The sequence below is a fragment of the Cornus florida genome, unplaced genomic scaffold (genome assembly GCF_030987335.1).
Source record: "Cornus florida cultivar Cherokee Brave unplaced genomic scaffold, ASM3098733v1 CherokeeBrave_3.0.0_Hap2_Chr04, whole genome shotgun sequence".
Lineage (NCBI taxonomy): Eukaryota > Viridiplantae > Streptophyta > Magnoliopsida > Cornales > Cornaceae > Cornus > Cornus florida.
Window position 1 is genome coordinate 101177154 of NW_026775574.1, and position 26776 is coordinate 101203929.

General features: G+C 36.5%; 1 protein-coding gene and 1 long non-coding RNA gene across 6 annotated transcripts; one reads left to right on the forward strand and one right to left on the reverse strand.

Moving 5' to 3' along the window:
• The first annotated feature begins 4896 nt into the window (after positions 1 to 4896).
• LOC132304247 (uncharacterized) lies at positions 4897 to 14152 on the forward strand. Of its 4 annotated transcripts, none has more exons than XR_009481553.1 (6): positions 4924 to 4972; positions 5090 to 5110; positions 5984 to 6030; positions 6125 to 6181; positions 10027 to 10071; positions 13923 to 14152. It is a non-coding gene; the product is annotated as an uncharacterized LOC132304247 (long non-coding RNA). The 4 variants fall into 4 exon arrangements; XR_009481554.1 differs by having other exon boundaries at positions 4949 to 4972; positions 5067 to 5110; XR_009481551.1 differs by lacking the exon at positions 5090 to 5110 and having other exon boundaries at positions 4897 to 4972.
• A 627-nt stretch (positions 14153 to 14779) lies between these two features.
• Positions 14780 to 25709, reverse strand: LOC132304248 (coilin). 2 transcript variants are annotated; one of them, XM_059801840.1, is made up of 13 exons: positions 25244 to 25709; positions 24698 to 24762; positions 24317 to 24595; positions 21114 to 21323; positions 20351 to 20420; positions 19105 to 19182; positions 18548 to 18899; positions 17346 to 17386; positions 16122 to 16316; positions 15894 to 15965; positions 15650 to 15802; positions 15321 to 15486; positions 14780 to 15213 (listed from the first exon to the last, which is right to left on the reverse strand). In XM_059801840.1, the coding sequence occupies exons 1-13, from the start codon at positions 25430 to 25432 to the stop codon at positions 15032 to 15034; spliced, it is 2052 nt and encodes a 683-aa protein (XP_059657823.1). In that variant the 5' UTR covers positions 25433 to 25709; the 3' UTR covers positions 14780 to 15031. The 2 variants fall into 2 exon arrangements, with proteins under 2 accessions (XP_059657823.1, XP_059657822.1); XM_059801839.1 differs by having other exon boundaries at positions 17346 to 17395; positions 25244 to 25707.
• Positions 25710 to 26776: the final 1067 nt, after the last annotated feature.

Consider the following 26776-nt stretch of genomic DNA (forward strand, 5'->3'; position numbering starts at 1 on the left):
ATTACCAGACAGAGAAATATGAACAGTATCAAGAGCATACAGCAAAAACAAGTCAGGCAAGCCTAAAACGAAAAAATTATATTCATTATCCCAAAACAGGTTGTTCATAAAAACAAAATACATGGCTCTACTTCCTCTTCGGATCGAAGGGAGTAGATTCAAAAGCATCCACTACATTAGGACTTGAGGTAGGAGGAGTTGAAGCCGCAGGAGCAGGGGAGCTAGGAGTATCCTTCAGGTGTGCCTTCACCATCTCGGCAAAGCGGATTTCAGCTTCCAAAGCCTTTGGCCCTTCATCGTATGGGAAGTGCACCCCCACTTTCTTGTCAAAGGCGTCCGAATCCATCGTCTTAGGACCTGAGCCCTGATTATAGCCAGACCGGAACGCTTTAGCACTAGCCAGGTGCGCCAGACAAGAGTAGCGCGCCTGCATTTGCTTCCCCGCCTTGAAGCAAGTAGTAAGAGCCTCGGTCAGGCGTTGAACCTCGGCCTGAAGAGAATCCACCTTAGCCTCAGAGGCTGACAACTGCCTCTTATACGCATCCTTGGCTTCAGAAGCTATCTTCAGATTGGTAGAGGCAGTAGTGGCTCTCTTCTCTGCATTGTCAAGATCCTTTTCCAACTTCTTGATGGAGAGGGATTGAGCTTCAGCAGTGGCGCAGAGGGCCATGGTGTGGTATAAACTCTGTTTAACAGGGAAGCAAATATAAGCATAAGTAGAAACATAAGCAAACAAGAGTAACATAATACTGAAGGAGCAATGCGAACCTCTATGGCCCGGACTGGGGCAGAGGGGAGTAGTTGCTCCAACCCCATTTGGTTGATGGCTTCCTCGTCCTTTGGGAGCCACATTCCTCGAGCCACCGCCAGTGCAGCTGAAGGGTCTGTAATCACAGAATCCCCTGAGTGCAGGACTGACCTGTCAGCCCTGGTGAAGGAAGGAGTCCAAGGAGCCCCAGTCTCAGCTAGAACAAAGGCCCTGACTTCATCTTCAGGTTCGGCCTCTCCAGCCTTTTTCCCTTTGCTTTTAGAAGGGACCTTGCCCTTGCCAGAGGATGAGGGGTTGAGGCGAGATTTCTTCAATGGTGGTTCCTCAACCTCCACTTCATCCTCAGTTGATCCAATGACGATCAAGGGTTGGGCATCTTCGGCTTTCTTTTTTAAAGCCTCAGCCCTCTGTATCTCCTCCTCAGTCATGGGGAAACTGTCAAAAGATGGTAGAGACAGATCCATGAGGTCTGCAGCAACGGCACTGGAGGCAATGTCCTTGAGGTTTGAAGAAGTTAGCAGGTCCTCGATAGGCGAGGGGTCACTCCAGACTCGTTCCTCAAGAAAAGAAAGTCTGTTCCTTGCTGCGGAGGATGGAAATGTAGCTGAAAAAACACCAAGAAACTCATAAATACGGCGAAATATTAAGACTTGGCAAGGAAAACAGCCAGAACACTTGGTATGAAGGGAGGTTAAATATTCTATACCTAATTTCCCGAATTTGCGCGGGATAGGGAGCGCAATTGATTGGGACACGAACCATTTTCCTTTAACTACAACCATCATTTCTTTCCATTTCTTTTCGGATGAAGGGAGGTTCGTGCATATCCTCTAATGAAGGGGAGAAGTAAAAAAGAAGCGACCAGGTTCGGTCCCATGCTTAGATATATTGTAAGTAAGCAGAAGGTCGGCAAGGGTCAAATCCAGAGCCTCTAATTTCCGGCGCACCAACAGTGCCGAAAGGATGCGAAAGAAATTAGGATTTACCTGAAGGGGGGGGCAAGACCTAGCTTATTGAAAACTAAATGATAGAAGGGATGAAGAGGGAATCGGAGGGCGTTAAGGTGCCCTACCGAAAGAAGCAACTCATCCTCCTCAATTCCCTCGCCGGAGGTGAAATCGACACCCTCGGGATATTCTGCAAGTTCTACTCCCTCAGGAATATCAAATTCTTCCATTACCGAAGCAATAGAGAACTTGATGCGGCGAATAGAGATGATTGCTTTCTTCTCTTCATGGGTAAGAACATAATCAGAGCCTGAGGTGGATGTTTCGGTTGGAAGAGGGGAAGTACCTAATGGATTCAACGAAGGGCGATCTGTAGAAACCCTAGGAGGGGGAGCCCTAATACGAACGGGGGAAGATGAAGGTGTGGATTCAGAATCCCCAAGGTCTACACGTTCGGGAGTAGATGAAGTACTCATAATGAAAGATTGAAGAGAAAGATGCGAAACTAACCTGATAAAGCGAAGGAAGCGATGGAATGAAGGACGCAGAATTGCAGTAAGGGCAAATGTAACTCTTGCAAAATCTTGTGTGACGGAGTAATAATGAAAGACCACGAACCGTTTCTGAAGCAAAGTAAAAACCGGTTTCAATTCCCTCTTTAATAGGAGCCGTCACTCAATTAAAAATGGAATTTGGGGCAAAGTGTGGAGGGAAAAAACTCCCTCCAATAAAAAGCGCACACGTCACCACTACCCATATCTACATTCCAAGGACATATAAGGCCCATCATGCTCAAGCCCAAGTTGAGGGTATTTACAGCCCAAGACCATTGTTATTTGTCCTCCAACTTCCATCAAGGCCGAATCAAGAAGTCATCAGCCTAGCTTGTCGTCAGCCCAGCGTATGAGTATTTAACATCCGGCCTGTTACCCAAGCCCAGCCGGATCAAAATATATTTAGCCCAAGAATGCATAAGTCCTACCATTTGAAGGATTTACTGTAGAAGGAAAATTCGGATAGGAAGTTCTGTACAAGGCAATTTCTATGTATGGAAAATTCGACAATGGAAAGAACTCTATTAGAAAAGAATGGTTATATAGAAAGAATTGGAGGGCAAGCAACGCGAGTCCTACCATAATTTTGCAATCTTTTGTATATAAATAGAGGCTAAGACCTCCAATAAAGGATCAAGCAATTCTACGCTTCTCTGCACACTGTTCTTATTTATTTTTATTGTTTTTGAGTGAGTTATTTTATTTTTCTTAATCATTATTGATTGGGCGAAATTTTGCACCTACAATAACATATTTTAAATTGTTTTAATTTTTTTTTATTTGTAAAATGATTATCATTGCGTGTCCTACCCAAAATAAAGTAAACATATCATTGTTGTGTCCTACCCTAAAATAAAGTATTTAATATTCATGTTAATTCTAATCGACAAACTGAATACATAACGATTAAGGGTGCTGTGGCCTTCTAAAGTGATTGACAAAGGTTTCGAGTTTCCAACAAAAAATAAAATAAAACGTGTGAGACAAAAAAAAAAAAAAAACTGATCACATTACTCAAGACATTACATTCTATTGTATCACCCTTGCATCTTATTTTTACATTAAAAAAAATTATATATCTTTCGAATTTAAAGGATTTCAAATGAATGAGTGGTGGTGGGGTCCACCATTCCAAAGCAGTAGCATACTAATATTGCACAGTTACATTTTTTAATCGGTTAGGATTCATAAAATTATACGCAAATTAATTAAATGTTGTCTACTATTATAGTGCATTAAAAAAATAAATTTATAGGATAAAAGTACCATTAGTACCATTTTAACACTTTTTTTTCTCTTCCTTCACTTGGATGGTGTGTGTATATATATATATAATCACCTACTTAGTAATTTCTTTTCTTTTATTTTTTTCCTTTTTTTTATTTTTTATTTTTTATTTTTTCTCTTCCCTCACATTGATACACCTATGTTAGTATCTATATATACAAACAAATATTTTCCTTTTTGTATATACTTTCCTTTATATATTATCAAAATTTTGCTAATCCAACCTCTGTCCATTATGAATCCATATATATATAGTGTGTGTATATATATAAATGTAAGGGCGAATTGCAAAAAAACCCTTTTACTATTACCCAATTGTGAAAAACCCCTCTTACGAATATTTTTGGCAAAAAATTAGTCAACTATTCCAATGGGGACTATTCCAATGGGTTGTCTGATGGAATTTTTTGGATGAAATTACCTTTTAACAAATTATTCTTCAGACAATTTATTTATTTTTTCTCTTTTCTCTCTCCGCCTCAAGCAAGCCTTCTTATTCTTTCAAACACAAGCTAACAGTAGATCGAGAAACCCAATTGTGAAATCAAAATAATTTTCGAGTAGTAGGTGGTGGGATCAAAATAATATATGATGAGATGGTAAATGCATTTATCTCAAACTAAATTACTTAAATATTCTTTATAATTAGATTATTGTGAATTGAATAGAGGGCAATGATATCATTTCATATTAAAAAACTTTCATATTTTTAGGTCTTTTGAGTACATCAATTTCTTATCAAAAAGTTACCTTGGGGTATTTCATTTTATCGAAGTAAGTAAATTTTTAAAAAATATATATATATATATAGATTTGAAAAAGAAATTATGTTACTTTTTAATTACCAATTTTAGTTCAACTTACCTGCATAGCATAATTTAATTAAGAAAAAAAAAAGAAATTGAACTAAGGAAACATGACAAATTATTAATTATTTTCCTTAAAATAATTAACTGTTATAATGACCGTTAAAGATCAAGTGCACTGAAGGAGTTCTTGAGCTGTTTAATTTTTCAATCTTCTATTCCAATGTCATGGTGGATCTTCTCTCTCCTGTGCGCGGTTGTACTCAATTTTATTTTAATAATAGTTAGACATAACTTAAATATGATTTTATTGGCTTTCCATTTTTTATTTTGGAAATTTTTCTTTACCGCTTCACATACCTTGCTTGACTAGAGAGAAAAAATAAATAAATAAATAAATTGTCTGAAAAATAATCTGTTAAGGAATAATTTCGTCCGAAATTCTTTCTCAAACAATAAGGTAAACATCATAGTTGAGGAGAGTTTTTCGCAATTAGCTAATAGTCAAGGGGGATTTTTTGCAATTCACCCTAAATGTAATTATATATACATTTCCCGCGGTCAGCTCAAAAGCGCAAGAGAAGCAGCGGTGGGTTTCGTTCGTGTAAGGTAATGATACAGAAACTCACTCTCTGATAGCATCAATTTTACATATTTGTGGATGGTTTAGGATTTTCTAACTCTGCCTACTGCGCTGTTTGAGGGTTTTACCGATTTGCAATGCAGAACTGAAAGGCAGTCCTCAAAGTACGTTGCCTTTTTTGTGTGTGTTTGTGTTCCTTCGTTCTTGCATCATCTTCTTTCATACCTGCTTTGCTAAGAGAAGAAGATTGTTCGCTAATTATGTATTTAGGTTTCTTGTTTATTTGAGGAAACCCTAATTTTATTAATTCATATGTCATACAATTAAGTATTTTGTCCTTTAATTTTTTTCGGAATCCATCAGGAGCTTCATAGCTCCATTTTGTGAATAATTTCATATTTAGATGCTTTTTTCTTTGTTTGAAAATTTCTTATTATGGAATGATTGCTTGACCCGAAAAAAATGATTTATGCAATGATTGATTGCTTTGCTAAGAGAAGAAGATTATTCGCTACTTATGTATTTAGGTTTCTTGTTTATTTGAGGAAACCCTAATTTTATTCCTTCATATGTCATACAATTAAGTATTTTGTTCTTTAATTTTTTTCGGAATCCAATATGAGCTTCATAGCTCCATTTTGTGAATAATTTCATATTTAGATGCTTTTTTCTTTGTTTGAAAATTTCTTATTATGGAATGATTGCTTGACCCGAAAAAAATGATTTATGCAATGATTGATTGCTTTGCTAAGAGAAGAAGATTATTCGCTACTTATGTATTTAGGTTTCTTGTTTATTTGAGGAAACCCTAATTTTATTCCTTCATATGTCATACAATTAAGTATTTTGTTCTTTAATTTTTTTCGGAATCCAATATGAGCTTCATAGCTCCATTTTGTGAATAATTTCATATTTAGATGCTTTTTTCTTTGTTTGAAAATTTCTTTTTATGGAATGATTGCTTGACCCGAAAAAAATGATTTATGCAATGATTGATTTTACTTTTAATTCCCGGGAAAAAAATTGATTGCTTGCAGAGTACCAACAAGATGTGTGAGACTGTAGCAGTAAAGACTGGGTTACGGTAAGAAGCTTGTGTCTTTGTAGTGCCTCATATTTTATTAAATTCATTTTAAATTTAGTATCATATGCGTTCTTGCCTCCATGTTCCTCAACAGTTTTTGCAGGGATTACATTGCGATTGGATGTGTTGTTGGTGAAAAACTTGGTCTCGGGTATGTTTTACACGGTTTCTCTATGCACTAAAGATTCTGTTTTCAAAGTTCAATTACTAGCATGTTAATGCTGCACAGCTTCTGTTAGCTCTTTCAAATATTCATATATATATATATATATATTTTTTTTTGTGCACTTGTTTCTTTTGATTTCCTGCTTCTTGTGCATATTAGTTTTGTTCTTCTCTGATTTATGGTCTTAATCGGGGTCAAACAACACTCGGGAATGATGTGATATTTATTCCCCCTTGCCTGCCTGGATTATATCCAAAAAAAAAAATAATAATAAAAAAAAAGAAAAGATTTAAACCTGCCAAAACAACACTTATTATGAATTTGGGGCAGCTTAGGAGCTTGAAACCCTTTCATCTGTTGAAGCTCTTGCTGCATGTTTTGGCCTTGTCAACCTTTTGGCTGCTGTTTGTTTCAAACCTTCTAGCCCTTGTTGTTCCCACCTTTTCCATTGTTAATTTGACTCCATAAACTTAAGTGGATCACAAACTACATGGCGTCATATAATTTTTGGCCATAAGTAGATATGTTCTTGTTTAGGTTTTTTTTTTTTTTTTTTTTTTTTTTTTTTTTGTTAATTATCAATAGTTCGACTAGGTTTGTTGCAATTGACCCTACAATATCAGTTAAAAGAATCTGCCTCTAGGCCCTCTACTGTTCCTACTCAATTAACAAATTTCATTAAAGCAAGCAAAGCGGCTTGGAGGTTGGGAAGTATACTGAGAGGAATGGAGAGCTTGACTGCAGAGCTAAATTGCCATGTGGAGATATTCTTAGTTTAATTTCTCAAGGAGTTGAAGCATATTTGTTCTTATCTTGAGGGTGGGTTGCAAAGTAATGAAAAGTTTGGGGTTGAGTTGAAGCATATTTGTTCATTTTTGCTTATTTAGAGCTTGTTTATAAGAATGAGCTTAAATTTTAGCTCAAATGTTCTGGCTTCATAATCTCGTGACTAGGGTTTTGCTAATCGGTAGATAGAATATGTTATTGCCTAATATAAAAATATTTTTGGGTTACTTTGGCTCTCTCTTAGTTATTGTGTTATTAAACAACTTTGTTAGCTAACACATACCATCATCCTCTAAATACTTCCAAACCTCAATAAGGATGTCATCTAGTCCTAAAGCCCTTCATGATTTCGTCTAGCGTTATAAACTTGCACTCCTTAACCCTAATTTATTTAGTTTATATTTTCTATTTTTTTTAGCATGCTTTCTTATACAAGTTTCTGTGTATCTATTGATTATGTTTACTTGTCATAAAATAGTTTTGCTAAATCTCAGTATTATTTTTATAAGTAAAGTTTAAATGAAAAGCCACTCGAAAGGGGAGTGCATCACATATGCAAACTATCCACAAACTATCCACAATAGACAATAGGAGTTCTGCAGAATTACAATTCCTCCCTCGAGCCCATAAAAATAAGGATCAAGCTATCCACAGAAGACAATAGGAGTTCCATAGATTTACAATTCCTCCCTCGAGCACATAAAAATAAGGAACTAAGCACATTGAATTTCAACTCCTCTATAGAAGTCTCCTTCCCTTGAAGGATTTCCTATTCCCTTTCCTCGAAAGGGCCGATCACAAGCACAAAAGGACAGCTATCCAAACATCACAAGCACATAAGGTTGGAATCCGCAATGTACCATATCCATTAAGAAGACAATTAGTTGAAGAATGTTGGGGTAAGCAAAAAGATTCACTTTTGGTTTTTATTTATATCTTTAAAATGAATATGATAAGAGTGGCGAAAGATAATTTAGTGGGCTATACAAGGAAAACAAATTTCTTTAGAAATGATATAGTTCTTAAAGAAATGTATCTAAACTGAATATTAGAGTTCGCACTACTAGGGATTTTTCTATAAATGTAAGATACTAAGGTACATATTTATTCACAATAATTCTAGATGAGGTTACAAAAGACTTGCAATTGGACATTCCATGGTGCATGCTGTTTGCCAGCGACATGGGGCTCGTTTGATGTTGCTGTTAGAATTAAAAACGCCTTAATTAATAGAGCTGACATAAAATTTCTGCTGGTAAAAAGCATGTTATGTTTTTGGTTATACATTATATAAAAGTACTTTTCACAGTTAAAGTACTTTTGAGCTTGTTTGGTAACAATATTGTTTTAAGCACTTCTATTACTAATTTTACAATAATGACCTTCTATAGAGCTTTATAATATTTGATAAAAGTTGGACTTTATAAAAAAATGGGATTGAATTTTATTTATAAAAAATATGAAGGGGTAAAATTGTCTAATGAAAATCAATTACCTAAAATATAAAAGTTATACTCGAAACACAGTTTATAATTTAGAAAGCTCTAGTGGGCTAAAATTTGAAACTTTTAATGGTTACCAAACACTTCTAAACCATTTTTTTTTCACAAAATGAAAGTGCGTTTAAGTGGTTGAAAAGCAATCTGAACACTTTTAAAGAAAGTTTTTCTGTAAAACCAGAAAGGTGGAGAAATACTTTAGAATCAATGGGTTAAGAGTTGGTCTGATTAGACTTGAATGTATGGAATTTAAATTTAGTTTTTAAAAAATGAGGATAGTAATGACGTAAGATCGCACTTCAAAACCAAAGGATTGTCCAAGCTGACTATTTGTTATAGTTAGGGTCATATAAAAAAGGATGCTTAGACGGATGGTGACATAATTAGTAAAATTGGTGCAGGGTATACTAAATTGTGACAAGCTAGTTGCATTGTGTGTGATGAACGAATGCCTTGAAAACTAAAAGAAAATCTTCATGAGACAGTTTCAAGGCCAAGGCGCTAAAAAATGAAATAGGAACAATGAATTGATGTAGGGGAATAAGGATGTTAACGTGGATGATAGGGGTCAATAGAAGTTGTGAGGAGAGAGGAGAAAGAGATTGAGGAAAAATAATGGGGTGTCGTAATGTGCTATTCCCTCTGTTATATATGTATATATTAACCCTAGCAAACATAAGCCTATATACATAAGAAGAATGGCCTATTTACACAATGGCCTACAGATTATAAAGAATTACAATACTAGCCCAAACACATAAATAAATATATTCTTACAGAAGCAATAGGATTACAAATGATAAGGTGAGGGAAAGTTATGTTTGGCGCCTTCTAGTGAGAAGATTTGAGAGAGTTAACTTGGGTGGCATGAAGATGTGCAAAGGCGACCCATAGAGGGACGGGTACGAAGAGGGAGTTTAATTTGCATTTTGCAATGAAGGTATGAGACAAGGTGAGCAACCAGAATTAACATATGTAATAATTAGAAAAGACTTCAATGGTTAGATATCATAAGGATCCGTAAAAAAACCTAGGGTAGTTGGCTTGTGATAGAAAAGAATGGAAAAAACAATAAATGTGGCCGACCTTATTCATATGGGATAAATGCAAGGATGATAATGTTGAAGAACTAGCACAATCCGTGACTTCATTGTTTAGAAATATGGTTTAACAACCAATCAATTTTATAATATTATTTGTATGAATTAAAATACATTTAGAAAGCACAATTATGACTAGTGCCTGAAATTTGATTGACGTTATTAATTCCGTTGAAAAATGCTTAGCGAACTCCCTTTGGGTCCATTTAATGCCTAGATGTTTAAATATTTCAGTACATCTATAAGTACACGCTCGAGACATTTGGTGTTCTCGTGCAATGTTTATGCCTTTTTGATTTGCATGTGAAATTTTTATCTTTGTTATTGAGAGTTTCTGTTATTTGGACACTATTAATCTCTATATTAACGTATCTTAGCATGAATTTTGAACAATATAAAATTTAGTAGAATATATCTTTAAGTCCTTAAATTGTTTTCATAACAGGTTGTCTCGACTACAGGATAGGATTGAGGAAAGGATCGAAAAGAGGTTAGTGTTGACTTGAAACTTGAGTTATAGTTTTCTTTGCTTTTCATTCTATTTTGGCCCTTGGTGATTCAAGTATGTAATTTAAGCTTTATACTTTTTTGCATGATAGTTTGAATTTATTAGTCATTTTAATATTTTGAATCTATTATACATGTGCCTACTCGACCATTTTGGTTCATGTGTCCCCCCTTGCATGAAATCAACACCAGGACCCAAATTTCACTATGCAAATAAGCCAGTTAGGTTGGTGGCACTCTCTAGAAGTAATATTGCCATTGCGATTCTGAATAGCCTTTTGGAACGCACAGGCGAGTGGTCTATCCAAACACCAGATATCCAGCTACAATCTACCGTCTCCCATTGCACATCTTGAATGAAATATGCTTTGGAAATCTATCCGGAACTTTTTCCATGAGTATCCAAATGCCCACGCCAGCCAAACCTTCTCAACTCTATGGAGTACCATATGCACCTAGAATCACCATATTTGCATGAAGTCACCCTCCGTCTCAAGTTGTGCTCCTCTACACATCTCCAATGGGACTTGTCTAACAATGCTTTGTTGAAGTCCTTCAACCTCCAAACACCTAAGCCACAAAGCTGAATAGGCCTACATATTTGTCGTCACGACCCGCCAGCTTGTGTACATATTGTTCACTTTGCACACACTCTTCTTAGCGCTCGCGGTTTTGCTGAAAACTCGTTTGCAAACATGGTTAAGGGGTGTCCACACATATAAATGCCAGTTCAACTTCTCCCCCGAAGCAATGTGGGACGTCACACTCACCCCTTTTGGGCCTTTGTGTCCTAGCTGCCCCAACCCGATGGACTTGTGCAAGTCCTCCCATTTTCTGCTTGGATTGGTTGCTTGGGCTTGTATGCAACCCGTGTAGGTATGGGGACTCAGCTAAAAAGTCTCCAATATTTCGACATGGGTGGTTGTACACTTTAAAGAAAAGAAAATTTATAAGTTTGTTTAGTTTTGAGACATCAGTTTTCTAGTAAAAAGTAGATAAGTAGATATATGAGCTTTACTTTTTGATGCGGAATTCTATTTTATTACGGGCTTTGTTTGTCTCATTTGTTAAGTTAGAGAAGGAGAACAAACAACCAACAGCTCAATATTGTATATACAGATGATATATATTACCAAAAGCAAAGAACGGTACAACTGAAAGCATTTATACAGTTGTAGATAATGGTTTACAATTGTAATCCATTAGAGTTTTCACTTTTGTTAAGTGGCCAAATGCTTTTCACATCACAACAGACAGGTGGGATCATCTTGACCATTAAAGGTGGTGTATTAAAAGCGTGGTCAAAAGTTGAGCAAACATGAGAAACCACGTTTAGTTAGGCACATAAAACTGCACAAAGACAGCTTATATGCACAAACACAAAGTCTTCTTCAACCTTCAAAGACGAAAGTATGTTCAATTTTTGTACATGCAACAAAGAAGCTTTTGAATCATCACACAACCCAACTGAATTCCTTTCCCAACCCAAAGGATGATCCCCCTTTCCTCCTTACTAATCTCTATAGAAGCTACAAACATGCTTTCAGATTGATCCCCACTCTTTCTTGGCTTTTGGACAGGGATACTTGTCATCACCCAACCTATCACCATGTGTTGGCCTTGCCTGGTCTCTCTGTAGTGATTACTCTGGCAACCCTATCACACCCAGCTAACCAAAAATCCCCGAAGAAGAACAAGTACGAAGATTAGTTCTATTGGATTGAATGTGTTGTACCAGTGGATTGGGCTAATTGGAAATTTTGAGATTTTTTTTCCAGCATCTCTTGGATTGCCTTTGAGGTACAACTTATCTTTCTCGGCCCAAGTCCACCTTCTCAGATTCCTTTTAGAAGTATGATGCTGGAATTGGGCGTGGCTTAACCTTGCCAACACAGTCATGTTGGTATTTGTCTAGATTTCCCTGAAGAGGCCCAAGCATGCTGTGGCTCCCGAGTGGCAGATTAAAATTTGCTTGGTGGTTGAAAATCAGACACTGGCTGTGATGCCCATCTACACCACCACACCCAACGTCGTGTTGGTTAGCCCCCTTCAGATGGCTCAGCCTAACCAAGCCCATTGCCAATTAAATTGTCACGGCCGATCCCAACATCAAGTTGATCAACCCCAATCATTTTATCTACAATTGGATCGGTCGAACCATGCCCATTGATATTGGTTGTAGACTGTCATCATCTTGATAGCGGGAGGACGACTTTGGGATGTGCAGTTTCGAGGGATTTTCACGATTAGGAGCTTACAAAACTGGCAAAGTTTATGGTCTTGTTGTACAGTCAGGTGGTGGAGGGGAAAGGAACGATGAGATGGTACGCAATGCCTTCCCATGGGGGTTTTCGGAGTTGATCATTTTGATAGTGTCATGCAGATTACAGGTCGTTCCTTCACTTTTAAGGCAATTTAGAGATTAAAAAGCTCTTTCACAACCCCCCTCCCCCGGGTGGCGGGCCACACGAAGTTGGTTTTTATCGAATATTAAGCAGCACTAAGGAAGATTATATCATCAGGAGGGAATTGTTTTGTGGCGAGGGATATTTGACCTATGTGACAGTTTTTGGTATGCATTGGGTGTTTCCGGATGTACGGGTGTACATTGGATACTAGAGCCAAATATATGCTTGGAAATCGACTCCCATAGGTTTATGATGGGGCTTGTGGCAAGAGACAAACGGAAGATCCTTTGACAGTGAGGAGTGTCCTCTTCAGTCTCTCAAATACATTATTTTGAGTTCTTTATTCTTTTTGGTAAATGGGAGGAATTGTAAATCTGTACTGGATTTTGCGCATTTGTTGATGATTTGAAATTATTGTCGGCCGTACTGGGCTTTTTGGTGCTCTCTCTTGGGAACGCTCCCCTCCTGAAAGCCTTTACTGAAATCTTATTAAAAAGAAAAATGAAAAGAGAGAACTAGTACGTTTTCTACCGCAATTTTGGGCCAATCCAATCCTTGTTTGCCACGATCCTCATTAGCTGTCCTCCATCTCATTTTACTGTTTGTTCTCTGGTGGATATTGGGGGCGTACAATCTTTACTCTTCCTTCTCGGGTCTGAAACGAGTGCATCCCCTCCCTGCCTTCACCTGCCTCTTGGTGCTTCCCACCCTTCTGAAACTCTGGTCGAAACTCCTAGTTCATCTCGATAGCTGTTTCCATGTCCTTACTTCCACCATTCATCCTTTCCAGCGAGAGATCTAGTTGTTGGGACAAGTTTCAGTACTTGTTCCTCCATTATGGCCGCCTTTTAACAAACGCGGTTATATTTAACCAAGATGTACACCGGAATCTTTCTTCCTAGATGCATGTTAAAGACAAATCTTTTCAACATCAACCTCCTCATTTTCCTCTTATAATTACCACAAGTATCCCTGGTGGCCTCAAACATGGCCCGGCAGCATGTATGGCGAGATAAGCCATAAACGAGAATTCTGCATTTTTCTCATCCTCTAGATGCTGGAGAAACCAACCCATTTACTTTCAGAGCAGCTTCAACCCATTTACAATCTTTTCAAGATCAACCTTTTTCTTTTTCTTTTTAGGAAACACTATATAGACAAGTCATAATTTCCCCCCTATTATTATGTGTTGTGTGTGTGTGTGTGACAGATAGAGAGAGAGATGTACTTGAATCTGATATAAATGAAGATGTACTGTGCCCTTCTTGTAATTGATATGCTGTGTTGCTTTATAGATGATGGTTTTAGCTTTTGCCACTTGTTTATTCTTATTGTTTTTTATGGACTTCTATATTCCTTTTCTGATCATAGGTGGCAGAATTTTTGGTATTGAAAGAAATTATTCACTTCTTTTGTTTTTTTTTAGGTGGACTGATTGGAAAAAAGGTAAAGAGAATGGTGGTGTGTAAAGACAAGTTTATGGTAATGAGCTGGAATTACGAGTACGGGTGACCTATACTCAGCAGAAAACTATTAAAATGTGTTACGACTTGTAATGGATCGATGTTGGTAAGAATTTTAACCGGGCTCAGGATTTGCAAGCTGATGTGAATAAATTCTTTTTGGCTTGAAAGATTATTTTAGTGTGTATATATGTGTGTGTGTGTGTATTTATACACACACACACACACGAATGAATAAATCAACCGAAAAAAATGAAAGTGGTGGGTTAAAAAAAACGACCAAGTAAGCCGTGAGTGCAGGACATGTGCATGACGCTTGAGTAGTAAATTATTAATTTGTTTGAAAGTTAACATGAAATGAATTTTCAGGGAATTTTTCAATATTGTTAATTAATTTTTGAGCAGTGATACTCGTTCCGAATAATTGTTTAACGGAATGATTTTTAATTGGTTATTTATATTAAATATAATTAAGTGGACAGTTTTACTTTCTTATTTGTTACATAATTGACTAATTAAAAAATTAGGTCTATGGGCATTTGCTTGTTCAATAATATTTTTGAAAAGAAAATTATATTTTATCCATACGAATTATGTACCCAAAAAGCATACAACATTCCGCCTTATATTTTAATGCGATGTTTATGTTTTCGTAAAGTTACAACACCAAAATAATTTTCAAAAACACCGGAGGCAAAAAATTTGAGGGAATTCTAAGAGAATGGGCTATAAATAAATTTACTTTTTAACTCAATTTTAAATGGAAGTGGCTATCCAATTTGAATGCATATTAAGAAGAAATCAGACTTGGACCAACACAACAAACAAATTGAATTTAAATGCATTTACCAGGTGATAAGCTCGATAAGTTTTCTCAGGAAATTGACAAACAGAAGCAACATTTCCAGAGACCTAGTTTGAGCTTAAAAAACCTTCTACGAGAGGGGAAGGGTTCCAAAGATCAGCCATCACAAGCTCAAATCCTACTCTTTTGTTAAAAGGTCCATAAACATACTATTGACATAATTTCACTTAAACACACATTCATACATCCTCACAGTGGTGAACATTCTTAAATGTCCTTTCGCGATCTTAGAAGAGCCATGGTTGGGCCAAGCGCACTTTTTCTCAAGGCTCTGTATGACCACGGGCTCCTGCCAGAAGTCTCCTTGTTCCAGCCGTTCTCCTGAGATAGTTGTGCCTTCTTCTTGTTCAGAGCCTCGCTGATTTCGTCCCACGTATTTACTTCTTTTTCTACAGAGAAAATAGTCAAAACCCGTCATACAAGTGAACTTGCATACTTTTCACCTCATGAACAACCTAACATTCGAGCATTGAGGAGAACATTGATTGATAAATACCTGGGGTTGGGGCAACTGTTTGTTTATCATTATTTTTAGGTACCGTGCTCGATACAGAATCTGTATTGCACATAGGAACTTTATCAACTCTGCTAGTGACTGCTTTTGCAGGATCTGAGTTCCCATGCTCCACGATACGGACATCAACAAGTGATGAAAAATCTATCTGTGAATGAGGCTCAATTGTAAGCAAATTAAAGCAGAAGCTTGGCTTTGCTAGGAAGATCAAAGTTATTACACTTTCCAACCGTGAGTGTGTGTGTGTGTGTGTGTGTGAGAGAGAGAGAGAGAGAGAGGGAAGGAAGAGTTCATGAAGATAGCTGAAGTACCTCTAAAGATCCATCTTCCTTATAAGGAGAGACATCTGGTTGTTGTGCAGATGCTTCCTCATCCACCTGCTTTTCAAGAACAACTGGATATTCTGGGACTGGTGTTAGTACAATCCTATTGGATTCAGAATCATACAACGATGTTTTCCCAACCTACAGCAGAAAGAACATGTTAAAACAACACACTGATACTGTATGTGCCTAAATTTTGAGTAGATCACCAAAGGGATGATAGAATTCGTACTCGGAAGGAGGAAAGTTCAGGGGTCCAGGTTGATGATAACTCCAGCAATCGATATGCAATCACATCACCTTCCTGCAAATAAAACAAAACATAAAGGAGAGGAGAACTCGACTGCTATCTGGAGCAATAAAATTTTATTCAAACCAAACAAGTCAATCTTCTAAAACATTTGCCTGCACGAGTCTTAACTAAGAGAAGGAAAAACATTGAAGACATGAAACAACAAACCTTAGGTAAGCCAGAAAAGGGAGGAAGCTTATCAAAGTCTGTGGGACCATTTACAGCCACCTCCTTCACAATAGTCTGCGGTTCAGAACATTCTTTGTTGAAATCTTTGTAGTCACTCCAAGAGGAAGAATTTTTTTCTTTACCCCATTTTTGACCCTTTTTCTTACTGGTGATTCCATTCCACTGAGATGTTCCCTAAGCAAGACTCAAGAAGAGGAATTGTTACACTTCCATAGATATTCAATCAATTTCAAAATATAACATATTCAGAATAAAAACGATATAACATTAAGATAAATGAATCAGATTATTATAACAGCTAACAAAAAATCGGACATCATCAGTGTTGATGGGGTCCGGGTTCTTTATATGCCAACTGATGGACAGATCTATTCATTTAGACAATCGATTGACAATACACAGCTTAAACAAGTCAAAATAGGCATGATTTTGAAGATCTAATGTCCGTTTTTCCTGATAAGGTATCTGGACCACTGGTCCGACAAATCCCACAATACAGGTAGGGCCTCTGCCCTTTTTGCATTGGCTAACACCAGAAGTACCCCATGAAGGTGGCTGACCCTCATAGAAGGATCATCATTTTATTTTTATTTTTTCTTTTGCGCGGGAGGGAGTACAATAAATTGTCTTATTGAGTGCACATACGTCTTTAGAGTATGCGAAAAAGTTAGTAACAATGAGAAACCCTAAAACAAACATTAAGTAAATAATTAAAAACTCTTTTAGTAAGTTAACTTCTTACAATTCAACAGTTTGCACAAACACCGAGAAAAATACAAGCCATGAACCATCTGATTGAATCAGTCTACTTAAGCCAAAACATCATCCAATAGTTTTCTTTTTCAGATTCTTCAATCAATATCAATGACACTGTCTATTATTACATCATTGTTCTTTCTTATAAATATATATATCAATGACAATGAAAAAATACAAGAAATTGAAAGAGAGAAAAAATAGTAGCCACATATAGCCATTTGGTGAACTACTTTCATAATGGAGCTGTTAATAACTTGGATAAACTTTTGGTTGAAGGGGGATAGGAGGTAGAGAACAAGGCAGCTCTAAAGAACAAACAAGCATGCTGGAGAACCAACAACAGTATCGTAAAAAGGAAAAAGTTATGATTCAAGATAAGTGCACAGAGAACACAGCATCCACAGAGGTGGTCAATTTAAAAGATAAAACAAATATGAAACATACCACTGATACTTGATTTTGTTGATTTTGCTGGACTGTCTTCTCTGCATCCACTACAACAATTTCGACATATCACAAACTTCACAGTAATTTGCCATGCATATAATTGCACAAATTTCACAACTAAAACCCAACAACCCACCAAAGATAAAAAAAAGGAAAGAAAGAAAGAGACAGAAAAAACAATCAAAAGGAAGGCAGCCAAAACTTTGAGAAGATTAATGTCGTGAAGCATAACTATACTGCCTTAGGACTGCAGTTCTGAAATATGCCTTTTTTTTCAATCACATTTATTTCATTTATGCATTCTGTATTCGAACCACCTTGCGTGCATCATTGTCTTTGTATATACAAATCATATGTAGGGGATGTTTGGGAATATCTAGAAGTGATTCAAGCCAGATCCCAAACTTATTTTCTTATCTGGTTCCAATGAAAATCAACACTCGGTTACAAATAAATGCTTGTTTTCTACCTCATTTCTATTGCAAACTTGAACCAATCCAGAAATTAGTGACTTCGTCAACCTTAAGCCAAAATAAAATTAATCAACCTTGTCCTCACTTGAAATCAGTTTTAGGCTTCCCAAGCAGAGCACTTTCTATTATGCACTAGAAAACCAATTACCAAGTTTCTAATATCAGCTACCCTACTCGTACATCTTTTAAGAGAATTCCTCAAGAAAGCAAGAAGATAAAGAAAGTATCATTTGAAATGCAATTCTGATCTAATGGCTTAATGCATACACGGGGAAAATAGTTTCTTGTCTACTCTAGTTTAGACTTCAAAGTACATTAATAAAGCAAAAGAAAATGACATGGTATAATGAAGAGAAAATCTGAGGGTTAGCTTTCTCTGAAGTAACTCAACCCAGTAAGTTCTAGTGCAACTTAACTCTCTCCATGCCTGTAGTGAAGGCTTCAACTCACAATAACGGGTCTGTTAGTAGATAAAGCTTCCAGAAAAGCATAATGGAGTGGAGTTACAAGACAGGCTAATGAAGCAGTGTCAAAGCAGCAATAAAACGCCTTACACTACTGCAGATTGCACCAAATAAATCAAGATAGCCAATCCTTCCTGATTCCTCATTTTCTCATCAATCAGATAAAACTTGGTTAATCAGACATATACATGAAAACATAAAGGGATAGATAGATATGCATATTTACAAACATATATATATAAGGGGGTGGGGGGTATCAGACCTTCTCCCAGAGGCTCGAAGCGTATATGTCCAGGCCTAATCACGACGGGAACAATCTCATCCTCCACATCACTATTTTGATTTGGGAACAACGTCCTCAGACCTTTTCCTCCTGTAGAACTTTTATGCATTTCTATCTTAGCAGGAACAATCTCATCCTCCACATCACTATTTTGATTTGGGAACAACGTCCTCAGACCTTTTCCTCCTGTAGAACTTTTATGCATTTCTTTCTTAGCAGGAACAATCTCATCCTCCACATCACTATTTTGATTTGGGAACAACGTCCTCAGACCTTTTCCTCCCGTAGAACTTTTATGCATGTCTTTCTTAGCAGGCTTCTTCCGCCTTAGCTGTGAAATTGAGAGTACAAGTCCATAAATATATATATCATTTTATCTCTTCCTTTTTTTTTTTTTTTTTTTTTTTGTGTTGGTTTTGGGGGGGGGGGGGGGGGGGGGGGGGGGGTGGGGCGGTGTGTTGGTTCTGTCATGCTGTGTAAGACAAATCTTCATATAATGGAGGAAAAACTATCACAATTTCTAAACAACAAACTACCTCTTCCTTTTCAGCTTTAGTTAATTCCCGCAGCCATTGCCTCTTGGCCTTTTTCCGCCGAGCACTTCTACTAGAGGCCTGACATAAAGGATGAGGTATGCAGTAATTATCTGTAAGTTGACCATTGCAAAAACGAACCAGAAAAATGATTCATCAAGTGAGATTGCAATGAAAATTATTTGAGAAAGGAGAAATTGATTATGCAAATCCTTTAGGCAATATAAAACTGCTCAAACTGACATTGAGAATTTAAATTTGTCACCCGGCTCAAACTGCCTAACCTCAGGAAATAATTACAGGACATCCCTACTGCTAGAAGGAAAAAAATAAAATTATTTTTCTTGTTCAATTGAAACAAGCCTTTTAGAAAATAGTGCTACCATGATGTGGTTAAAGTTTACAGGAAATATCCCACATTCACACTGCAGAGTAGGAAGCAGCCTATGATACATGGACTCTTCAAAGTAGGTGAAGTACCAGTGTCAAACACACAATACTCGAACGTGGGTACAGGATATGTGTCCGACACTGTTGGTTGGACATGCACCTAAAAATCATATCCTATAATTTAATTTTATTATATTATTGCTTAAAAATCAGTGAAATGTCTATATTGAGCACTGTTATCAAAAGGCATTATGTAACTCTAGAATAAAAAATATCTAATAAATAATATGAATATTTAGCAGTGTGAGTTGATACGTCTGATATTTTGATACATATTCGCACCCGACACATGTACCCAAGTCCATGTAACATAGAAGCAGCCACCTTTGGCTTTAGGATGGTCCATCAACATACAATCTCAGATAAAACCCCGAGGTAATATAAGACATGAAAATCAGACCTGTAGAGACATCTATAAACCTTCAATGGAATGAAATATGAGACAAGAGCAAAGATTAGTGAATCAAGATTGGGACAAGATGGCTATGAAGAAAATGGATCTCCCAACACAAGGTATGAAGGTATAGTTGCAGGAGAACAAGTAATCTAGTATCAAGTTACAGTATACAGTATACATACACAATCAATACTAAACCACTTACACCATACTGCATATTGTAAACCTATTCGCGAATACCATATACTGCATATTGAACAACTTACTTTACCACTGCTTTAGCCATTAGAAAATCCTTATGTTCAAATAATGATATGCTTTATGAAAGAATATCCCATTTTCATATGTAAAAAATCATATTGATGGAAAAATATTAAATCTAATTATATCGGTCTTACAAACCTTTTTACTTGCATCAGGCTTGTGGGGGACTTCCACATTCCCTGTGCCATTTTCTTGAAGCTGACCACACCTGCAAACAAGAGATGCATAAGAATATTATTATGCTAGAGGGAAAGCGGGGAAGAGGATAAAAAGAGGAGGAGAAGAAGAATGCACGACAATTGTATCTTCTACATACGTGCATCATTCATACACAAAAACAAATCATTGTAAACAAATTCAGGGGGGGAAAAAAAAATCATTGTAAACAAGCTCTCTTCCCCTCTCCCTCTATAACCCACCCCCAAGATAATGTGTGTGCAGGTACGTGTTTCCAATATGAACTAGGGATTACACTTTCTGAGAGTAAATCTCAACTGTTCTTACGGAAAATATAGAAACCAATGTAGACAAGCTCCATCTCCCTTTCTCTTCCACTCACAAGACAATGTGTGCATATACGTGTTTCTAATATGAATTGAGATGTAATATAACTAGAAAAATACATGAATAAATAGGGAAGCCCATTGGCTACATAAAAGAATTTCATACAACTCTTGGCTAACTCCGCAGTGTAGATCCCACTAACTATGCACAAAGAACGTACAGGAATAGCAAATAAGAGTACATTGAATTGACAGAGTCAATTACTGTCCAACCATAGCCCAGCATTGTCCAAATCTACCACATGAAAACAATAGATAAATATATAAATTCATAAATAATAAAAGTATATAAATAACGAAGTACTGCATGCAGGGAGGCCAATGAAGCTACAAACTACCTCTTTGCACTGAGCATACAGTCGCTATCGCTTCTTTCAATAATTTTAGGGGTACTTGCTATGTCAGGTTTACTGTTTGCATCAGATTCTTTCTTCTTCTTGTGATGAATCTTCCCAGGGCGTACTGTGTGATGGTGAAAGTTTTCAATCTCCTCTGTCTGAACATCACTTTCAACAGCTTCAGGAACCTTAGGACGTTTTTTCTTCCTCCTGTAATTTATAAAAATGAACAAGTGATTAGAAGGCCCATCAATGCTCATAGAAAATTCTTAAAGGACCGAGAGGAGGCATAATTATGCTAATTTTAGATTTGATAAACAACAACAGAAAAAAAAAAAAAAAAACAATGATTTGGAAAATAAAAAAGAATGACATACTTAGAAAGTGGAAATAGAATTCTAAGAATTGTCAAAACAATTTGATTGGGGATACACCAAGAACTTCCAAAATAAGAGACATCTATGAACCCGATGAATATAAAATTTTATATTGGATTAATAAAGGTAATGGGTATTAGATACATATTATGATTCGAAATAAATGTACATTTTTTCCTTCATTTCCAGTAAATTTATACAGTAAGAAATTATTCAGCTTACGATGTAGATCTGGAAATTGGAAAATAAAGTTCACTGAGTAGCCAATTGGTGCAAAATATGACACAGGTAAATTTTGCCTAAGATTAATTCTCTCTCTGGTCTTTTTATCACCCCATAATATCACGCACAATATACTAACGAGCATGACAGCTAATTTTATCACCTCATAGTTCTGTCTCTGGTCAATTTGTGCAAAATATACTATGCATTGCACTTTTGCTACCACCCCATAATTTTTTGAGCATGACAGAAAGTTTAAACAATCAACCATCTTAAAACCAAATGCTTCACGTTGGTGACGAGTTATGAGTGACTTAAAATGATACATGTGTTTGAGTACTTTCATTTTTCAGTAAGGTGTGACATGTAATTTTAACAAATAATAAAAGGTTAGGCAATTAAGGTTTTCTTTTGGAGGGGAAAGAAAGATCAGTTAGTTCATGAGTGACTCGGCAAGATTGTATTAATATCTGTAGTTGAAATTTTCCATCACATCATTCTGAAAGGAGCTTTATTCAAATGCATCATTTTACTTTCCAACACTCCAACCCTAAAACGAGATTTAGTAATCCTCGATGAACATACTGTTCAGACTGTAGGTATCTAGTATTCACGCATTGCCACATATGCGTCTTGAAAGAGAGAGAACTATTTAGTCGTCATGTTGACTTAGATCTCCATGTTACCCCTCATCAAGCTGACTTTTATGAACTCCAATGGAGCCCCAGCCTTCTTTAGGCACTTACCAATTACCATTATAAGGACCTCAGTCCCTCAAATAAGCCTCATTGTGGATATAAACACATAACAAGGACCTCTTCTCACCAAATAAGCCTTGCTCTAGGGACCTCTTCTCGAGGACCTCTTATCATAGAAGGCTCACTTGAAAATTCTCGAGGAGTTTCTTCCTCACAGATAAACCTCAAAAAGAACATCAACTACTTGAAGACTTGAGCTAGGAGTAGAACTCGGAAATTTCTGGGATCCTAGAGGTAATTGGCCTGGTGGCTGAAGTACAGGGTTTGTTGAGATGATCCCTCCTTAAGGTACTCCTTGCTGCCTCTCACAGGGGATCCTCGGCAGGGTGATCCTTCCTTGAAATCCCTTTCGAGGTCTTGTGCAAGGTGGCTCCTTGAGGTACACAGTGAGGTGGCCCTTTAAGGTCCTCCTCAAGGTTCTCCATGGGATGGCCTCTCCTTGAGGTTACTCTTGAGGTCCTCCACAGGGTGGTCCTCCTCAACCTAACTTAAAGAGAGAGATAGACCACTTTGACTCCCAACAGACATACTCCTCTCCAGAGTTTAACTATCTAGAAATTGTCCAATCGCAATCAATGGTCCCACATGTATTTGGTCCTTAGTATTATACCTTGGTTATTACCCAAAAGTTATGGACTCTTCTAACACTATACAAAGGGCACAAGACCCCCATTTATGGGATGTCTAACAACCCCTCTACTACTGCTCCTTGTCTTTCTTCTCAAATACTTGGCCTACACTTCCCAGAAAATCTATAACACAAGTCGTGTATAATAGAAACATATCTAAAGTAGTCATGCTCAGTAACCTTGAAAATTATATGAACATGTTTCAAAGTATCCAACTTATTTTTTATTTAAGAGAAACTGTCATTATAGACATGGTCACAAATCAAGCAGACCGTGAACATTTTCATATAAGACTATAACATTATTATGATTACAAGTAGTGGAATAGTAGCACATATGATATAACAATCATTACAATATTTGCATAACTTCATTTCTAAATTATGTCAAAGTAACTCTTAGTATCGAAATTAAAGTTCTATAATACTCTTAATTAATAAATGAATATGAATAAAAATTCATATTTATATATAGCCGTGTCCACGGCAACGTATTTGTGTACTATTTTTTAGGATTCTGCAGTCAAACATATCTGTGTCAAGCATGTATGTGTCCATGGTACTTAAATAATAGTTCTCGATATTCAAATGAAAACAATGGATGGGATTTCGGCCTCACAGAGTAAGTGGTGACCTTTTCACTACTAGCTTCATTCTCTCTAACAAGCCAACCTTAGCTTCCAAGTTCCACCAAACCCAGTCCACCTGGGATCTCTAGTTTGTTTTGGGTAACGCGTCCATCACACATTGTCACTTCAAAACAATACACATTATTGAAGGAACCATAGGGATTTTAGTAATTATCTCTAATTGAAATTTTCCATCAAATTATTCCAAAAGGAGCTTTACTCATATGGATTTTTCTTCCTTCCCAATCCTAGAACCAGATAAGAAAATTTTGAATAAACTACCTCTTGAGGTTGACTTCATAATGGAACCAAATGGCTTGATATTTTGCACCACAAATATTTCTTTTCATTACTCTTCTGTAAATTTTATAAATAGGATAATGATATTACATTACTCATCCAACTCAGCTCTACTACCTAATAGAACTATTTAAATGATGCATGCAGCAATCAAGGATGTATGTGTGTGTGTGCGCATGTTTGTTTGCAAACATAAATAAGAGAATCTGCAGATAATGAGATAGATATAACAGTGCAAATATCATATATATCAAGAGAATAAGGTCCATATATGGAATGCAAGACATACGTTGAGCTCTCAAGTTTTGGTGATGCTTTTCTTTTCTTGGAAGCTACGTTTCTGCCCGATGAATTTTCCTCAAGCAATATATCCTTTGATTGGTTGTCTTCATCCTCTTCTGTTTCACTCTGGTAGCCACCAGACTCCTGTTCAAACTCTTCATTTGCTAAAAGTAGCAAACCAGTATGTACAGGTTGCTTTTCCACAATTTCTTCTTCCTCGATCAATTTCACCTCATCATCTAACTTTGTAATATCCGACAACAACAGAGCTCCTTTCTTTTTCACACTGACGCAACACATAAAATACAACAACATACTCTACTTTCAACAAAAGTTGTCAAAAAAGTGTAACCAGTATAAAAATTACAAAATTCGAGTTTTAACTGACCTGATTATATCTTTATCCTTCAAAATAGAAGTCGACTCAAAAAGTGGCAACACAAAGCCATCCATCTGCAAGAATATAACAAAAATGTGTTTGGTCCTGTATTCAACAACGTAGATGCAAGAGAAAATAAAAAATAACAATGCACAAATTGACTTAATTGCTAAAACCCAAAAGCATTCCAGTTGTTATATATCTCAAGGACCAATTGGTTTAATAAATACAGATAAATCATAAAATTAAACGAGTAGAAATCTGAACAGAGTAGTGACAGCTTGATCACAACCCTAGCGGGTTGTTTTAAGCTTATTGAGCACTTGTGTAACAAAAATTCCCAAAACACCAATATAGTCATATTTGCATGTCCTTCACCATACAACAGTATCAGTACGAACCCATCCATTAATCCCAAATCAATAATAGAATGTGAAAGAAAATACATCAACAAGAGTCTAAAAACCAAAGTTGTTGCTGTGATATGCTATATTGAACCGATTGAATGTTAAGTTGATCGAGTTGAAAATTAGGGCTACAGAGATGGAAACTTACAGAGAGGAGAATGCCATTAGGACAAGAGCGATCGAGGTCGAAAACGTCGATTAGATGGGAGGAGAGGTCAGAGATAGTCTCGAGTTGGGGTTTGAGAAGAAGCCAGCTTCGCTTGAGTCCATTTGATTTCTGCGACTTGCTCAGAATGTGACGATCTTCGAATGCCAAACGAAGCCTTACGGAATCCATTACACATGCAGAGAGAGAGAGAGAGAGAGAGAGGTGCTTGGCAACAAAGGGCTCAGTCTCGGCCTCTTAAACCCCGAGTCCCGAACATAAACCTTACAGGAGGTTGTACGCACTACGGAGTATGCTTTATTTTTCTATTTTTCCTATAAATTACAATATTACATAGTCCCCATCATTTTCATTGTTCCTAAATCAATTATGATTTTTTTTTATTTTTTATTTTTTATTTTATGATTTGACAGGTAAAAAAATGTGTAAGAATAACCAAAATAGCAATGGTTATATCAAATTGTGGCCTATCAGGTCACCTGCAATATATAATTGGCTGAATTAGTCACTTTTAATTTTATTAATTTTATTAATTTTTTATATATTAATTGTACAACCTTTTTTTTTACATGTGACTAGCCGAACCGAATGATTGCTATATGTAGCTAACCGTGTGGCCGGCAGGCGTGCGAGGCCCAAGTGTGGGTAACCTCACACAGCACCAACTGGCTAATTGAGCTGCATGGGCTATTCCTTATAAATCAGTAGATTTTATGTTTTTTTTATTATTATTATTTTATTTATGTGTCAAATAGTAATTCGAAAAATTACACTTAGTGATCGACTGCTGTGTGAAGTACTGAATTGATTAACTAGTTTTTCTAAATTTTAAATACAAAATGCTAATTTAGTGAAATAAATTTTCTCTAATGCTCAACAAAGGGGACGATTTTATTTATATTGACAAACACAAATTCACAAAATATCATATTGATTCTTTTATCTTTTTAACTTTTCATTTCAACTAGAATGTAATAGAATAACTCTAAAATTTCCCTAATTTTAAATACAAGATCCCAATTTTGTGTATTGCATATCTACCCATATATGCATATTTCACTTTCTATCCTGGTCCAAACTTAAATTATTGAAAAGTGCTACATACTCACCCATATATACTCATTTCATTTCCCATCCCGATCCGACTCCGCCGTGGGACACCTCTAACAATAGTCCTCATGACAAAAAGGTTCATAAACCAAAATGAAGAAACAGAGTTTGCTCAGGCATAATAATATGCCTATTAAGAAAATAATAATCTGATTGTCTTTAATACCCTAGTAGGCATATGCATTTCTTCCACCATTGTTGACAGATCAGGCCTCGAGCTTTTCATCATCTTCAATTGAATCATCACATATGATCTCATGTGACCTCCGCAGGGTAAGACTTTGTGACACAACAATGTTTTGGGTACTTTATCTTCCCCCAATTATCTTCAACAAAGAAAACTCAGACTTTAATCATATAACCTTATAGCTAAGCAAACCCTTGACAATTGAACAGAGGAATCCA

Bases quoted from the DNA above. Each gene is read 5' to 3' on its own strand.
- LOC132304248 (XM_059801839.1), bottom strand. From the start codon at position 25,432: ATGGATTCCGTAAGGCTTCGTTTGGCATTCGAAGATCGTCACATTCTG. The intron at 24,596-24,697 runs GTCAGTTAAAAC...GTGTTGCGTCAG, and splicing joins AAGGATAAAGATATAATCAG to TGTGAAAAAGAAAGGAGCTC. The intron at 15,214-15,320 runs GTATTTATCAAT...TTTTCTCTGTAG, and splicing joins AACAGTTGCCCCAACCCCAG to AAAAAGAAGTAAATACGTGG.